General features: G+C 43.1%; 2 protein-coding genes across 2 annotated transcripts; both read right to left on the bottom strand.

Moving 5' to 3' along the window:
• Window positions 1-3,567: 3,567 nt before the first annotated feature.
• Window positions 3,568-10,040, bottom strand: LOC135437013 (serine protease gd). Its single transcript, XM_064694815.1, has 8 exons — window positions 9,751-10,040; window positions 8,717-8,882; window positions 8,022-8,652; window positions 7,549-7,954; window positions 6,692-6,913; window positions 4,979-5,144; window positions 4,222-4,915; window positions 3,568-4,152 (listed from the first exon to the last, which is right to left on the bottom strand). The coding sequence occupies exons 1-8, from the start codon at window positions 9,967-9,969 to the stop codon at window positions 3,726-3,728; spliced, it is 2,931 nt and encodes a 976-aa protein (XP_064550885.1). The 5' UTR covers window positions 9,970-10,040; the 3' UTR covers window positions 3,568-3,725.
• An 806-nt stretch (window positions 10,041-10,846) lies between these two features.
• LOC135437012 (uncharacterized) lies at window positions 10,847-15,690 on the bottom strand. The gene is made up of 7 exons (XM_064694814.1): window positions 15,412-15,690; window positions 15,167-15,341; window positions 13,322-14,397; window positions 12,705-12,911; window positions 12,453-12,618; window positions 11,605-12,388; window positions 10,847-11,536 (listed from the first exon to the last, which is right to left on the bottom strand). Exons 1-7 carry the CDS (start codon window positions 15,634-15,636, stop codon window positions 11,128-11,130), a joined length of 3,042 nt encoding a protein of 1,013 aa, XP_064550884.1. The 5' UTR covers window positions 15,637-15,690; the 3' UTR covers window positions 10,847-11,127.
• Between the last annotated feature and the right edge of the window lie 1,249 nt (window positions 15,691-16,939).

Raw genomic sequence — 16,939 nt, 5'->3', positions numbered from 1 at the left:
GTGTATGTGTGTTTGCGGCGAGCAAAAGTTTCGCTTGTGCGTGCTCTGCTAATGAGTCCCGCATTCATATCCATTTAGCACCTGGCTACTGAGAAATGAAATAAGAAATATATACACATATATATAAATAAATATATATTTATATATATAAGTATATAAATATGAGTATTCCCTATCCAATCATATTTCATAATTACTTCAATTAAATGCACTGTGGGTAACTCTATATTAAATGAGTTTAGATGTGCCCTGATTGCCAGTCGCATGAATCCAGCTCAAGGTGATTAATACTATAAAATGTATAAATACCAAATGCATTTGAGATAGTTTCTTTAAGTAAATAGTTTTTATATTTTATACTTAATTTGTTCTGCCAAGCGTGATCTCTATATATATAAGTAAATAGTAATCAAACATTTTGTTATTGTTTTTAAAGCAAACCTGACATTAAAAAATGTTTATTTAGTTTACAAAGTATGCACATGTATATTTGAAAATAATAAAGAATTCAATTCATTCAATTTAAAATGATGGCTCTTATGTTCAAATTTACATGATAAGAATAGAGAAAGGTTAAGGATGTGTTTATTTTTATGTTTTCTCAAGGAATCTTCTCCTTCCACTCTCTGCAATCGACTTTGTAAAGTACATTCACAGCTGCAAAAAAATGTGTTCATACGAACAGACGAACTTTGCAGAATACAAAAATACTATTTTTACCTTGTGAACGTAAAGAAATACAAATATATTACAAGCATTAACTAGAAAAACCGCACACCATTTCTAGCCCAATGCAATGTATGTATATTTGTATGTAAGCAATATGTGTACAAAATTAAGACAAAGCTAGCCTAGAAAAAAAAACACATTTTTTCCCTCCTATGCAATTTTCGCAAGTAAAACATTTTCGCTCCTTATACTATCTCTAGTAACTTTCTTGAATTCTATTTCTTTCGCTCTTTCCATCTTTTTCTATCTCTCCCCTCTCTCCTTTTATTCCTTATTATATTCTTGCATTAACGCATTCTCCTTCTTTTGTTTTGTTTTTAGGGATGCGTATATATTAATGTTTGTGTATCTCTAATATATGAAAATTCCTTAAAACTTGTGGGTAAGTACATATTCACATATTATATAAAAACAGAAATTATAAGATTCGACCATGGGTTATCTCGTAGTTAAAAATATAGCTTGATGTTGTTATTTTTGTTTTTTTTTTTAATATAAGCGGCCCTTACTTAACTGTTTCTCTTCTTTAAAAAACACTTTCCTGTTATCTGTTGCGGTTTTTAAAATTATTTATGTCTGTCAAATCATCGATAAATGCTTGTGTCGATTTTTACATAACGAGTTCAACAAATTTTGAGGAATTGAGATAATATCTTTGCCTGCACTCTTTTCAAAACATTCTATTATTTGAAGCCCTTTTTTGACAACTCGTTCGCCATACGAGGTTAAAGGCTAGTGCGTGTATTTATTACGTATACGCTCCATAAACCGCATGCAATCAACCTACAATGTTTATCGAAATGCGGGCGCGTAATAAAAACGAAGTTCATAAAAGCTTATGGCTGATGGCTGACATAGTCATACAGCCGACCAAACAGTAAATTACAGGAGCATCTAAGGCAACAGCAGAAACAACAGCAATAACAGCGGCGGATACCTGAATCTGTTGTGCGCAAAAGGATAACTTTACGAGCTCGACATGGACATAAAGCTGGTAAGCTGAAACCAGAAAGCAAGCCAATAAACCAATGCACAATCGATGCCCAATGAAAGAGCACAAATTGACATTGAGATGCCCATCCCCCGCTGTACCCTTATTGCCCACACACTCACCGTGGTGCCGTCATAGCCATTTGTCAGCAGTTGAATGTCGATTTCGAACTCCAGATCCACTTTGGCGGTTGTCAGCTGCAGCGGCAGGTGATCGGCGGCCAATAACAGCGCACTGTGGTTGCGGCGGCTCCCATTGCCACTGTTGCTGCCACTGATGTTGTTGCTGCCTGACAGGAGACTGCTCTGGCCAAGGGTCCTGTTGATGCTGCTGCCATGAGTTGATGCTGCTGCTGCTGCTGCGGCCAGGGCGGCGATGGCCGTTGCAGCGCTCACGGCATTGGTCATATTGTTTTTGGGGAAGCGGGTGGGTGGGGCAATTAGGTGAATTGGATAGGGAATTGGATAATAATAGATTGAGTGGTTCTTATGCAGTCGCCGCCTGTTATAATGTGCGCTCGAATTTCAATCTCAGAATCAGCATAAACAATTCGCCAGGCGACTGCGGCTTGGCATTTTAGCTTCGATTATGATTTCTAATAATTCGTTCGCTGTGTGTTTATTTATTTTCTTAATACAAATCCTGTCGATGAGCATTTGTCGAAACTGTTGCTGAGGGCGATTGGTCTATTCATAAGCTGCATGCTGCCATGCATTTTTCATTTTCCATTTGCTGGCTGGCGGAACACACGAGCTCACGTTTGCACTATGTAAATCAACATGTCCTAGGCGTATGTCGAGCTGTGCCCATTCATCGTCATGCCACATTTCCCAAACGGAAATTGCATATTTTCAACAGTTTTTCCGTGTGGCTAAGTCTGCAGAGTCATTTATTATTAGCCACGACTATAATATGGCCAAGACTTGACCATTCGGTGGCAAATGTATTTATGTGTTGAAAGCCCGTAAATAACAGTTCAGTCGAAAACTGCATGCAGCCTGACGTTAGACGATTGCCTATGGCACGCCCTGATGCAATCAAGCAAATTATCAAATTGCTGCCAATTGCGGATTAGACCGTTATTCGTTTGCGTTTTGTGCCAATTGGGCCTAATGATAACTTAAACGTCTTGAATAAGTAACTTGTATTTTGTATTCGATTCTTTTGGGCACGCGCACTTGCGCGCGATAGAAGCGTTTAACGATTACAGCGACAATTGATCGACACTCGTGCACGCACACAGACACACACACACGCACAACGCTCACACACAGGCACACACGGACTGGCTGGACTTCTGCGTCGGCTGCTGGAGCTGCTGCCGCGCCGAACTGTGCGATGTGAAGGCTGAACATTGACTGCCCGTTAACAGACACGCACGAGCGACACGTTGAGCCCTGTGTGGCGGGCAGGCAGACGAATGGCGGGCGGAACGCTGGCGAATGCCGTGCGTTCATTTGCCAGCGCCGCACGGTATGCAACAAATTTGAGACGATTTCATACGCGACTGACGGCGAAGGCTCCGACGATTCAACAGGATGTGCCAATTCGTATCACAGGCGAACCATATGCGCCGCGCACTGCAGAGCGAGCTTTGTCGACCGAAAGAGAGAAATTAACCAAACGAAAGACGGAGAGAGCAAGCGACAGATAGAAAGAGAGACAGAGAGTGAATGTGAATGTGAGGAACACACACGGTCTTATCAGTCAGGCACCTGTTGTGCCATTGTAACATTGGCGCGTTTTCTGCGCGTTTCGTAGGCGATTTGACTGTACGCCCGCGTCCGCGCCCGCGCTCTCAATTTAGCCTCATTACCGTCCGCCCGGCCCATTGTGACAGCCTGAAGTGCATGTAATGAAACTAAATTGCGTGCACTGACAAATTGCACTGGCGCAGCAATTTTTCAATTTCATTAAGCTAAGCTAGCATTTATTTTGGCACACAATTTGAAAGCTCTCTTTTTCTATCACAAGTTAACTAATCTCTTAAAAGAAACGACGTGACTTATAGCCAGATCTTCTCGCGCAGCCAGCTAATATGCCTGGCTAGATCTGTATAGATGACGGGTTGCGTTAAATCACAGCGGTTGGTATACACCTGGCCGGCCGAGACGACGCCGCGCAGCAGCCAGATATTGTTCTCCTGAAGCATGAGGCCACCGCCGGAGTCGCCGCTACAGGGGCCGGCGGCCTGTTTGTTGCCCGCACAAATTGTGTTCGGCGTGACAAGTCTGACGCCTTCGGTCGACCTCAGGTTGCGCAAGCACTCCGACTCGGTGACAATATCCGTATCTGTCATCTTAGCTACACGCGTGTTTACATTTCCATTCTCATCGGAGCCCCAGCCAGCTACATAGGACTTATAGCCCGAAGGCAACTGCAGCAGAAAGTTCTCGCTCCACAGGCATATGGGCTTGATAAATTCACCAAAGCTGCAAGAAATAAATCAATTTTTCACTTTGAAGAAAGTTTTCGCACGCTCAGACTGTGGAAGCGCCTACCTCACTGGAGATGCCAGCTTGAGCAACGCTATGTCCGCATCCGTGTAGTTTTGTGGCGCGTACTCTTCATGTACGACCAGCACAGATACCTCCCGCAGCAGGCCATCCGCCACCAGATCCAGTGTGTTGCGACCCAGAGAGACGACAGCGCGGTTGGCGGGCAGATTTCGGTCAGTGTAAAGGAAGCAGTGCGCCGCCGACAGCACTGTTGAGGCGGAGATGAGCGTGCCGCCACAGAAAAAGCGCAGACCATCTCCTCCACGCTCGTACAGTGCCGCCATCCAAGGCAGCTGTCCGCGGCGCACCTGCGTGCCATGATGGATAAGCGGCGATGTGATGGGCCCTTCGCGTCCACAAATTCCACCGAGCTGCCGAAGTCCCTGGCCGCCTGTGTTGGGTACTACTGATGGTCTCGGTTGTGCTCTGGGAGGTTGAGTTGGAGGACGCGTTGGCGCTGGTGTTGGCGCGGGTGGTGCTGGTGTTGCTGGTACCGGGGCAGGCGGTTGTGGGACACGGAATGTGAGTCTCTCCTCCGGCTCGGGTTCTACAAAAGTGTCCTGCCAAAATGGGCGCTGCGGCCGCTGCACCGGTCGGGGATTTGTTTGCTGTACAAATTGAGGCTGCTGAGTAAATAACGGCACCGTCGTTGAGCGCAGCGAGTGAGACAAGGAGAGCGTAACACTGCTAGGAGGATCTGCAGAAGACAAAAGAATTCTTAGTGGCCACCATTAAAGACAAATTACTGAGGACCGCTTACATGGCGATGCTCTGCATAAGACAACATCGTTGAGCATCACCAGCGTCAGCTTGGGCAGCTCTTCAGGTGTGGGAAAATCAATGCGATATTTTATAGGGTTACCATTGCGCAGATTAAACTTGGTTACCTGCTCGTCGTCCCACAGTGTGAGGCTGCCAACGTAATTCTGTACAACGAGAAGGGTTGTTATTAAAATAAAATACAAAAAACTCCTTTTATACTTGTTTACAAAGTGTAAAGAGTTTATTAGTTTTGTGCAAAGACCGCCCGCCTGTCCGTCTGTCCGTATAATCGCCTTTTTCGGAGCTATTGAAGCTAGAGGCATATGTACACGCGTATACCCTCGTCAGATAAATTGTTTCGAATTTATTGGAATAGGGACTACAGCTGATAACGAATTTGCCAGACAGCATATTTATACACTGTTCCCATTTAAAATGGATACAAACAATGTATGTTAACACCATAAGTATATATATTCTTGATCAGCATGAGCCCAATAAGAATCCATTTTGAGCATAAGTCAAGAACTATAAGAGCTAGATACACCACATTTGTTATGCACTTTTTGGATAACACCTCCCTTTCTCCCCTATTTTTAAACCTTTAACTTAGTGCTTTGGTACTTACACACCTTTGAGTACCATATTTATAGCCTTAAATTATATGAAGAATAGACAGCAAACATAGAAGTTATTAAAATTAAATTTAAATTTTTTATTTAAAACCGCTTCCGCTACGTAAGTTGCGCAGTTGGCCGTACATGAGTTTGTGTGTTGTGCATAAATGCATCTTTAAGTACCTGTAAAAGCATTTTGAAATTCATATTGGGCTATATTTTGTGATTTGAAGAGTTCAAAGCATGGTGCTATAAACCAATATATTATATTGGCTGAGAAGTACAAGGGACTTTATGGCCAAGAGTGCAGTTCATTATTCAAACTCTTACTGCGCCGATAGCATCGTTCCCGACAGCATCGTTCCTACTTTATAAAATTTGCTTAATTAGTCATCACGCTTTGGGTGGCCTGAGGAAGCCTTGTAATTCCCTGACAACTCATTTGGGTAATGCTTTTTAGATGTTATACAACTTCATTGAATGGTATACAAAAAAAGAACTTGAAATATGTCAAGCTAGGCTATATATATATGGGTTTGGTAAAACCAGCATCTTTGTGGTTTTGTTACTAAAACAAATACACATAAGATTTATAGCGGCAGTGTAAAATTAATTATTCAAACAGGTGAAAAGAAACCGGTCGCACAACTTCAGATACTAAACCCCCGACGCAGAGAGCTACGTATTATTATTTTTATTTAATCTACAATAGTATATAAACAACGCATGGGCTTAACAATGATTGAAAAACCTTTGTATATTCCAAACAAAAAATTATAAAATAAATAATATATATAGTTTATTGCCTATAAGTCAATCCTATGTGTGAATCTTAATAATGCTCACATTGCTTGAAATGAAGAGAAAAAACTCTCATAATTTATGTATTAAAATGCCATATTGAAACTGTTTGAATTAGTTTTCAAAACCTTATCATCAACTAAATTATGCTTTTGCATATTCAAAGCCAATTTCCATTGCTACGGGAAAAGCACAATTCTAATCTTCTTTGGGGGTCAGTCGGTGATAAGAGTACAAAACAAATACACTGAGAGAAATCCAAATACAAACAACAAAATAATATTTGTACCCACCGAGTTTAAGCGGTTACGCTGCGAGAACTGAAGACTGAGCGTATTCTCCTGGTACTGTGGATCATGCCGTACTGAAATACGGCCCACGTACTCCTGATTGAAGGACAGGTACTCAAAGTATTGTGGGCAGGCCACCGGCGGTACCCGCTGAGCTGCACTGGGCCAAGTTAAGAACAGCAGTGTCAGAAAAATGCCGGGCACTACAAATAGCTGTTCCATGTTCTAAACACACAAAGTTACAGTTTTTGTACACTGACTTGGACGAACACGCGAAAACAATTAACTGAGCGCACTCACGGTCCGGACCTCATTGAAAGAGCGCCAAGCGGTGACTGTTATGTGTGGGATTCCGGTCAGATAGTCTGATCAGCGGTCGATGCGAATCGATGATCTGGGTAAAAACCAGATGACTCCTCTGTCTCTCTCTCTCTCTCTCTGGTTCTTTCTCTTTCTATCTCTTAACCAGCCAAGCAATTGTTATGCGTGCCAGACAGCTTCTCTCGATTTGTTTAGATTGACATCTATGTAAACAACTAATATATTTGTTAAGTTTCTCTTTAACAATTCTTTTTAATTTCTCTTCTGGTCGAGATTAGCAATTAGCGATGTTTCGCATTGTAAATTGGCTGGTGCTTAGACTGAAACTATTATTGATAGTATGCCATGAGAATAATTAACATATAAATTACCCGCCGATGACGTACATTAGAACGTGAATCTTCCGTATGTTTACCAAACGTATGTGCATATTTAAATTTGATTTATTCATTTACTATCTACAGGTAAAATTTTACTTAAAGCTATCTAAATAACTAGAGCCTGGCGTTCTTCTGGCACTGTTTTGGAGTTAGCTATTCCCACATGTTCTGGCGCACCCAGGCAATGTGCTTGGCCACATCCGTGTAGAGGGAAGGCCGGGAGAGATCACAGGTATTATTCTTGTGCGTGCCAAGTGAGATGACCCCACGCAACAGCCAGACGTTGTTCTCCCTAAGCATCAAGCCGCCGCCTCCATCGCTGGCGCATGGACCGGCGCCATTTCGCTTGGTACAGATCGTGTTCGGCTGCACCAGGGAGCGTACCATCTCGCGCAGACAGTCGGACTCTGTGACAATTTTTGTGTCCGTGATTTTAGAGAATTTAGTGTTTACATTGCCATGCTCATCAGCGCCCCAACCGGCCACATAGGTCTTATAGCCTGACGGCAGCTGCAGCGGAAAGTTCTCGTTCCAAAGGCAAATGGGAACAATGTAATCATTGAAGCTGTCAGGAAAATAATATAAAATAAAATAAAACAACAACCGTAATCCGCAACTCATTGTCTACTTACGTAATTTGCTTGGCTAGTCTGATGAGCACCATATCTGCATTTGCTCTAAACGGGACGTATTCCTCGTGGTAAAGCAGCTGCGTTACTTCGCGCAACTCGCCATCCGAAACGATGTCGATGGTGTTGCGTCCCAGGGAGACGATTGTTCGATTGGCCGGCAGATCACGCCCTGGAAATCGGAAGCAGTGTGCCGCCGATAGCACTGTCCAGGACGAGATAAGCGAGCCGCCACAGAAGAAGATCAGGGCATTGTCCGTACCACGCTCAAGGAGACCAACAAGCCAGGGCAGCTGGCCGCGCTGCAGCTGCTCGCCTTGGAAGATGAGCGGCGTCGTCACGGCTCTTTCGCGACCACAAACCGTACTCAGCGACTGGTCAATTAGCTCAGGCCTTGGCTCCACTCTATTGCGGAAGTCAGCTTGCTGTTGTACCACTGGAGTTGGTCTGGGAGTTGCCGGAACTTGAGTCTCCTCAATATTGTAAACAGGCTGCTCTTTGGGCTGAACGGACGGTCCGAACTGCCACTGTTGATTAGACCCCGGCGTAACACGCCGTGTGTCCAAGAAGGCAAGCGGCACCGTCGTGGAACGCAATGAATGCATGAGTGCGATTGCCGTTTTCGGTCGCGGATCTGCATGAGAATTGAAATGCTTTTATTGCCTGGCAATGTACTAACTGCTGTGGGTTTTACTCACACCCTGATGCACTGCAGAGCACGACATTGTTGAGCCTGATCTGTGTTAATTTGGGCGGAAAGCTGGGTATGGGAAAGTCAACGCGATAGTTAATGGGTTCGCCATCGCGTAAACGGGATTTTGTTGTCTCCTGATCGTCCAGCAGTGCTATACTGCCAGCAAAGTCCTAAGTGGATGGAAAGAACACCATGTGCGTTACATTAATTCAAAATAAATAAAATAAGACAAATTACAATTGCCTTCAACAGAGTAGCTTGAGCATTCCACATTCACTATGTCACTAAACTTTCATTATTTAATGGAAAAACGACTTGCTTCGATTTGAGCATTTTATTGAATTTTAAAGATGCCGGGGACCTCCACTTGAGTTGGCAAAACCAACAAAAAAAAACTGGAAACTGGTCGAGTTTTTTGTGCACACGGTTGGCCATAAAATCAATACATGCATAATTATTACCATGTCGTCGAGACAAACCACACAAAAAGTACCAGAAGCAGGCTAGCGAACCTCTTCAGCTTGTGGAGCTTGCTCTTAGTGGCTATTTATAACTGTTCTCTAAGGTTCTCCTTAAGGTATCGCTCGCTCTCATATTGACATAATCAATTATGCATCTCATTTATTTACCTCACTTTGCTTGCAACGATTTGCTTTTATACTCTGTTCTTTACGGTGGAAAGAATATATTCGGTTAATGGAATGCCAATCTTCAACGAAGGTAACCCAATCAATTTGTGAAATATGTACTTGTAAAGGGTTTCACCACGCGAAAGAGAAACACAACGATTTTTTGTATGCTATCACTCACAGCTATCGACATAAGGATTCGCAAATGTTTCCATTTGACTTTGCAAATGCAATATTGTTAAGGCGGCGGGAAAAACACACAGAGTAAATACACTTGTTAGGGTCAATGTGTGATAAGAGCAGAAAGATGAGCACAGCTGGGAAAAAACTACAAATAAACTTCCGCCGATTTAGAAATCTGTATGCAAACACTCTCCATACATATTTTTAACCGTAGTTATGTACCTACCCATTGATAAGCGCCGCGCTGTGAGAACTCCACAAAAAGCTCGTTACTTTCATATTGAGGGTCATGTCGTATCGAAATGTGTCCTATAAACTGCTGATTGAATGACAGATACTCAAAGTACTGCGGACAGGCGACATCCGGCAAATTCTGAGCCGAATTTGGCGATATTATGCCAAGAAGTGGTAACAAGATGCTGGACAACAGCAACAGCTTTTCCATATTATCTATCGCGTCTCTTTGTATTGCTCGAAACCAAAACAAAAAGTATTCTCAAGCTCGCGAATTAAACAGAGCCGCACCGAACCTCGCGCTCTGGACTTCGACGAACGAATGATTTGTATTTACTTCCACTCAATGAATTTCAATCACAGTCTCAATAGCTGTCCCATCAGCGTGTTTCGATGTGGTATACTCTGAGTTCTCGGGCGAAACCGGATAGCTTAACAAGCGAGCACCAGCTCTTTAAGAATAATACTCTTTTTAGTTAGTTCTCCCAATTGGATAAAGACTTTTGCATTTATTTATTGGTCATTTCCTTCACACAATATTCAAAAATTATTAATACTTTATATTATAAAAATCAATTTTATTATTGTTATTATTATTATTATTATTATTCTTTATAAAACAAATGAAAAAAAAAATAAAATATATATTTATTATTATTATTATTATTATTATTATTATTATTATTATTATTATTATTATTATTATTAGTACTATTATTATTATTATAATTATTATTATTATTCTTATTATTTTGATTATTATTATTATTATTATTATTATTATGATTATTATTATTATTATTATTATTATTATTATTCTTATTATTATTATTATTATTATTATTATTATTATTATTATTATTATTATTATTATTATTATTATTATTATTATTATTATTTTTACTAATATTATAATTATTATAAGCATTAGTATTATTATTTTTTTACTCTTATTATTATTTTATTTATAGATTTTAGTTTCGAGACATCAAATTTACTGACATAACACATTTCCTCTGTGGTCTATGGTATAAGATAACTCTGAATATTAAGAGAACCTTTTATTTTTCTTCAATATCTTTTAGCTTCAGCTAGTTCATACTTGTATTGATAATTATTATTATTAACAATTTCAAAAGATAAGGGCATAAATGAGTCGTTGTGTCGTTTTAGATTTTTTGCACATACTTTTTCCTACATTTAACATAATACGTAATTTACATTCAATTTAAGAAATGTTGAAATGCATTTCTGTATTGTTGTTGTTGGGAACCTCCCTCCGTGTTTTTACTTGTTTCTAGCGTGAATTTTGTATGGCATAGCCTCTTTTAGTATTTTATGAGATATATCTAAAACAATTTGTTAGACTCTAGTTTATGTTCTGGCTAATCCAGGTCATATGCTTGGCAAGATCGCAGTACAGCACATACATGGTGTTATTGCAGTGCTCAGTTGGGCTCCGCTGGCCCTGAGACACAACAGCCCGGAGCAGCCAGCGGTTTTTGTGTTTAACCATCAAACCTCCACCGGAATCACCAAGACATGGACCAGAACCATCTAGGTTGCTGGCACACAGCGTGCGCACGAGAACTCTTCTTCCATTAAAGCTATTTGCGCAATCCGCCTCGCTGGCAATCTTCGCCTCGACAACATTCGGATAACGTGTCACATCGTTGCCTTTGTCATCTGTTCCCCAGCCGGCAATGGAGCCGACTTCGGCTGCAATTTCGCTCTCAGCTGCCTCCCACAGACAAATTGGACTGATTATGTCATTGAAGCTACAAAAAAGAAATGCAAAAATTAAGTGCCAGAGTTTGGGATACAATTAATTGTTGATTTCACCCACATGACTGGAGTTTCTAACGTGAGCAGCGCAATATCCGAATCCGGCTGTAGCTGCACGCGCAAGGAGAATTCTGGATGCACCTTGATGCGTGATACGTCGCGCGCCTCAGCACCTTCTTCCTTGTCATCACGCAAATCATAGCGTCCCACGCCCACTCTCACGCGATCCTCCTTTACATTGTACACACAGTGGGCGGCCGTGATAACCATACTGGTCGAGATCAGCGAGCCACCGCACTTAAAGTCATACGAAAATGACTGCTTGTAATATACAGCTGTCAGCCAAGGGAATCTGCCACGCGGATATCCCTCACCTCGCTGTATGAAGGGTACTAACGTGTCGTCTTGGCCACACTCGAATGGTGAATTGGAAACAGTTGGTGAGGGCACGGCTTTGGGATTCAACCAATTGGCAGTTGGAGTTAATTGCGGCGCAGGCGTTGCTAGGGGCCAAGGTGATAAGGCAGCGATAGGTACTGTTGGTGTTGTCGGTGGGGGCCAGCTTTGTCGGATCACAGCGCTTGCAGTGCTCCTTACTGTTTCCGTCGGCCAAGGTGACCAAGGAGCAGCAGCAGCAGTGCTGGAGCGCTGTTCATTGACAATATCGGACAGAATATGAGATATTGCGTCCTCCGACCCATCAAAGATGACTGTTTTGATCTCCACATCGGTCTGCCCCTGCGAAAACTTTTGCACCCCAGGCGTGGGAACGAACCATCGCGGCGATTGCGGAGTGTTAATGTGGAGCTCGTAAAAGCGATTGAAGAAACTGGTGGGCGGATCATCTAAAAATCAAATGCAAATGTCAGCTTAATGGCTAACCACAACTGATTAAGAATTATTACTCACATTCGCTGGCTGTGCAAAGCGTAAAATCATTGAATGCCAACCTCGTTAGCTTGGGCAGCATACCCGACGCATCCGGCCAGAGGCTGAGCCGAAACTTAGCAGCACCCAAACTGACGCGCACTGTGGCCTCATCAGGATATGGCTGCAGGGCGCCAAATACAGTTACCTGTCAATTATTGGAGTGTGGTAGCACAATCAGATCAGTATTTGAATCGCAACAAGACAATCAGTTGCAGCTTATAGAGTACATACATCTAGAATGCCGCGCATCGAGAACCGCACATCGATGCGATTGCGGCCATTTTGCAAGCCAAGCGTCACCTCGCCCTGATAGCTGCCAATGCCATTTTGGACATACTGGAAGTACTGTGCACACGGGTTCTCCGGCAGACGCTGAGCAACGGATGCCATTAGAACGATGGCCACAAGCAGCAGCCGCAGTTGCGTGCTCATCGCCAGCTATAGTATAGAAAGAAAAAAAAACAACAACGAAAACTGAACCAAAAACAAAAAATATTAAAGTCTAATTGAAATCTCGTCTGTTTAATGCACACGCGACGAGCGTCAATGGGCGAATATAACTGCAATCGACTGCGCTCAGTCCCGGTGAGCGTCGACGGCATTGCCAAGCTAGTATGCTAAGCAAACTGGAAATTCCGCATCGTGCCGAAGCTAATGAAGCGAGCAGAACAGAACTTAGATCTTCAATAGTGAATCTTGAGTCTGGCGTATTGAGTGAAAACTGAATAAGGAAAGCGGAAAACAAAAAAAGGGGCACCGCTCCAGCGCGTAAACAACACATAAACGTCGGCATTAGATTAGATACACGGCCCGAGTCTTGTTTTATTTTTTTATTTTATTTATCATCTAACAATATTACGCTCCACCCAGCTGAGATGACTGGCAACGTCAGAGTAGATGACGAAGCGCGACAAGTTGCAGCCAAGTCCCGCGCGTTGAGCCAGCGAGACGATGCCGCGCACGTACCAGCGACCATTGCGCAGCACCATCAATCCACCTCCGGAGTCGCCCAGGCAGGGCCCATGCCCCTGGCTGTTGCCTGCGCAGAGTGTGCGAGGCGTCAGAAAGTCCCTGGCAGTCAGCATTCCAAGCAGACACTCCTCCCTGGACACCAGGCTCACATTGACGGCTGCAGGAAAACGCGTTGGCTTAAAATTGGCATCATTGCCCCAGCCGGCGACAGTGGTCTCTTCTCTGTCATCGAGCGAGATGCTGTTGCTCCACAGGCAAATGGGACGCACGTAGGCAGAGAATTGCACCTTCTCGGTGAGCACGAGTAGGCCCACATCACAGTCGGGCACCACATTGCCCACAAAGTCCGGATGCGTGCGCATGCTCTCCACAGTCATCAAAGTAGCATCCTTTTCGGGATGCAAGCTTGTGTCATGACGCCCCACATAGACTCTCAGCTGGGCCGGCGTATAGTCGTAGATGCAGTGGGCCGCCGTTATGACGGTGCGTGCGGAGATCAGCGTCGCCACGCATTTGTAGATTAGCTCAATCTTATTGGGGTCCATATTGGTGTCGCGATAGAGCGCAGCCAGCCAAGGAAAACGACCTCTGGGCACGATTTCACCTCCAACCTGTAAGGCAACATAACCCTCCACGCCGCACTCCTCTTCTGCCGGGTCAATACGCGTATCCACAGTGAAAAGAGAATTCCGGTTCTTCAGCGGCTTCAAAAACGGATTGGCATCCCAGCGGCCCCCATTTGACCCAAGCGATGCAGCCAATCTTGCAGTAGTCATTGCCGGCCACCCAATAGGAGTTATTGGCTGATCGAAATTAAATTGAGGCTCTTTCGAAATGTACTGTGGTTGACTTGTTGTGGGTGGTGCAGGACTTGGTCCTGCCACCTCATGTGTAGTCTGTGACGAAACAGCCATGTGCAACTCGCGCGTCATCGTTGTTGAGGGTGCTCCGTCTGAGAAACATAAGAGATTGAGACTTAGTTGTAATATTCGCAGGTAAGATAGCTCTGATCAAGACTAACTGACGAGCAAACCACGTGGGCCTAGCGCCAATATGCCGTTGCATTTGACGTCGTGGAAGCGAAGTAAATTTTCGATAATTTAAGCTAATTTGATTTCAAATTGCATAATCAAAGATGATGCAAAGGGCTGCAAAGGGGCTGCTGAGCAAGAATATATATAATTATTAAGCCAATAATAGTTTTTGTGACAACAAGTCTAGTCCCAATCAAACTAGGCATACCAGAATATAAAATAGTTGTTAACAGTGTTTAAAAAGTATCTAGTAAGTATGCAAAAATGGGGTCGCTTTTTCGCTAAAAGTACTTTATTATTAAGACAATTTCTGTGTGGCAACAGTTTCCTAGCGAAATCAACTTGGAAATACCCTATTCTCAGCTCAGATATTTCCTAACACACAAATGTTTTTTTATTGTTTCCCGCAAATCTGTATTATTCGATTTAGTGGAATAGGGGAATATTATGTAAAGTTTATCATCCTGCTTAAAAGCATTTATAATTCTAGAAGTCGGAATACTTTCCTTCTGAATGTGTCTTTGTATTTAATGGGCACCCGGAAAAGAAAATTTGTATGAGCAGCTGAACCTTTACTGTCTACGTCTAATCATATACTTAAAATAATATACTATATGCCGAATAGTTTGCTTTGATGGCATTCGACAAAATAATTGCATAGCCAATCAAAATCAATCGATTACTCACATTCACTGGCAGTGCACAGCACTTGCCCATTCAGCTCGATGCGCACTATCTTGGGCAGCTGCTGATGCTCGTAGCCATCGAAGCGCACAAAGCATTCGGCTCGTCCGCCGTTGTGCATGTTTTGCAGAGCGGTTTGCTTATTTGGATAAGGATCCAGAGAACTCACTGTGCCAGGCTGTAAGGGCAGAGAAAGTCAGGAACGGGTCTTTTTGAATGATGCTCTCTGGATCTACCTACACACGTACCTGGTCTGTGCCCTGAGACATAAAACGCACCAGCCACTCGACGCTTTTCAGTCCATCCTCTGGGGGCGTGACAATCCCTATCCAACGATCGCCCTGTATCTGATATTCGAAGATATTGCCACACCCGTAGGGTGGTTGGCGCTGGGTCAAGACAATGCGTAGACTGAGACTGAACAGCAGCAGCGTCAGCGTCAGCTTAAGCATCTGAGTTGCGACGATTGCCATTGAATGTCGTGTAAGAACTGCTGCTGATAGCAGCTGAGCGAGAACTGAGCTGCTAGATTCTAACTGAAGTTGATAACCTCAAAGGCTAGTCGTAACTTAGCTCTCTGCCCGCTGTGAAATACCCGAACGTAAGAGCGACTGGCGGCGCTCATGTTTTAACTGGTTTGCGGGCTTTGCCCAGCCCCTCCACAGTGTGAACCTGTATCAAAACAGATAGATATTTACTATGTATATTCCAGTGTATACCAATATAATTGTTAATTTGTGATTTGACGTCTTCCCTAGTAAAGTATGCTTTCAATGTAATAAGCGTATGACGGCGCTTTGTTTACGTTTCAATTCAGGCATAAATATAAAAACCTTTCTCGTCTCTATCTTGCTGTAAAACTCGTTTAAATAATTCTCAACTCTCTCTCTTTCTCTCTCTTTCTCGCTCTTTGTGTACAATCAATTCGCTCTTAGCTGCAGCATAGGTGCACTTGAGCAGAACGTGTTTAGCGGCAGATGCAATCATGCCATGTAATCGTGCGAATAAATATATTTATATACCCCGCTATAATTTCCCCTGCTTTCATCGATTCCCAGCTTAGACGGAAATTCGTTGCTTTTAGGCAAAACTTTGTCATTGAAAAAACTTTGCTTTGGCACCGCAATTTTCGCTTATTAGATGAAAAGTTAAAGATCCTGTCACACGATAAGGCAACTTTTAATATTGTAACGCAATGTTTGCATGCAAATATATTATTGAAAATGATGGTACACGAGTGTGTCAGTATGTACTTGTTTAAGTAGCAAAGCGTTGGCAAAACTTTTGAACAACAATAAACGCACCCAATCTCGATGTTTAGCTGAAGGAACAAAATTCCTCCACCTTTGGGTCGGTGGCATTGTTGTTATGGCTTAGAGGGCTTCTTTTTTCACAGCAACTTTTATAATCAGCTCAAGTTTGTTAAGCTTTTGTGGTAATTTGTGGGGATTTCGCGTAAATTTCATTCGTTTTGCCAAATAAATGAAATGAAATATACTTCTTGTTGGCCCGCAACTTGCTTCCAAGTTATGGAGCTAATGGCCGACAAAGTTGGCGCTGCTGGCACTCGTGACAGCTCCAGTCCCAGCCACAGCCACAGCCGGCATACTCCAACGGCACATATCCGACCAATTTGACTGCTCCTGAAGGTGAATTGCTTCCGCTATGAACAGCCACCCAGTCAATGGCAGCTGCCTATTACCAGCTGCAGGAAGTGCATGCGCGATGTAAATTGTGCGCACTTGAAGGACTTTGATTGCCATTGAGGCGTTATGG

This window comes from Drosophila montana, unplaced genomic scaffold (assembly GCF_035044405.1).
Source record: "Drosophila montana isolate Dmon_TW-CO22-7 unplaced genomic scaffold, ASM3504440v1 contig_3733_1, whole genome shotgun sequence".
Classification (NCBI taxonomy): domain Eukaryota; kingdom Metazoa; phylum Arthropoda; class Insecta; order Diptera; family Drosophilidae; genus Drosophila; species Drosophila montana.
Note: the sequence above shows the minus strand (reverse complement) of the source record. Positions and strands in the feature narration are given on the sequence as shown.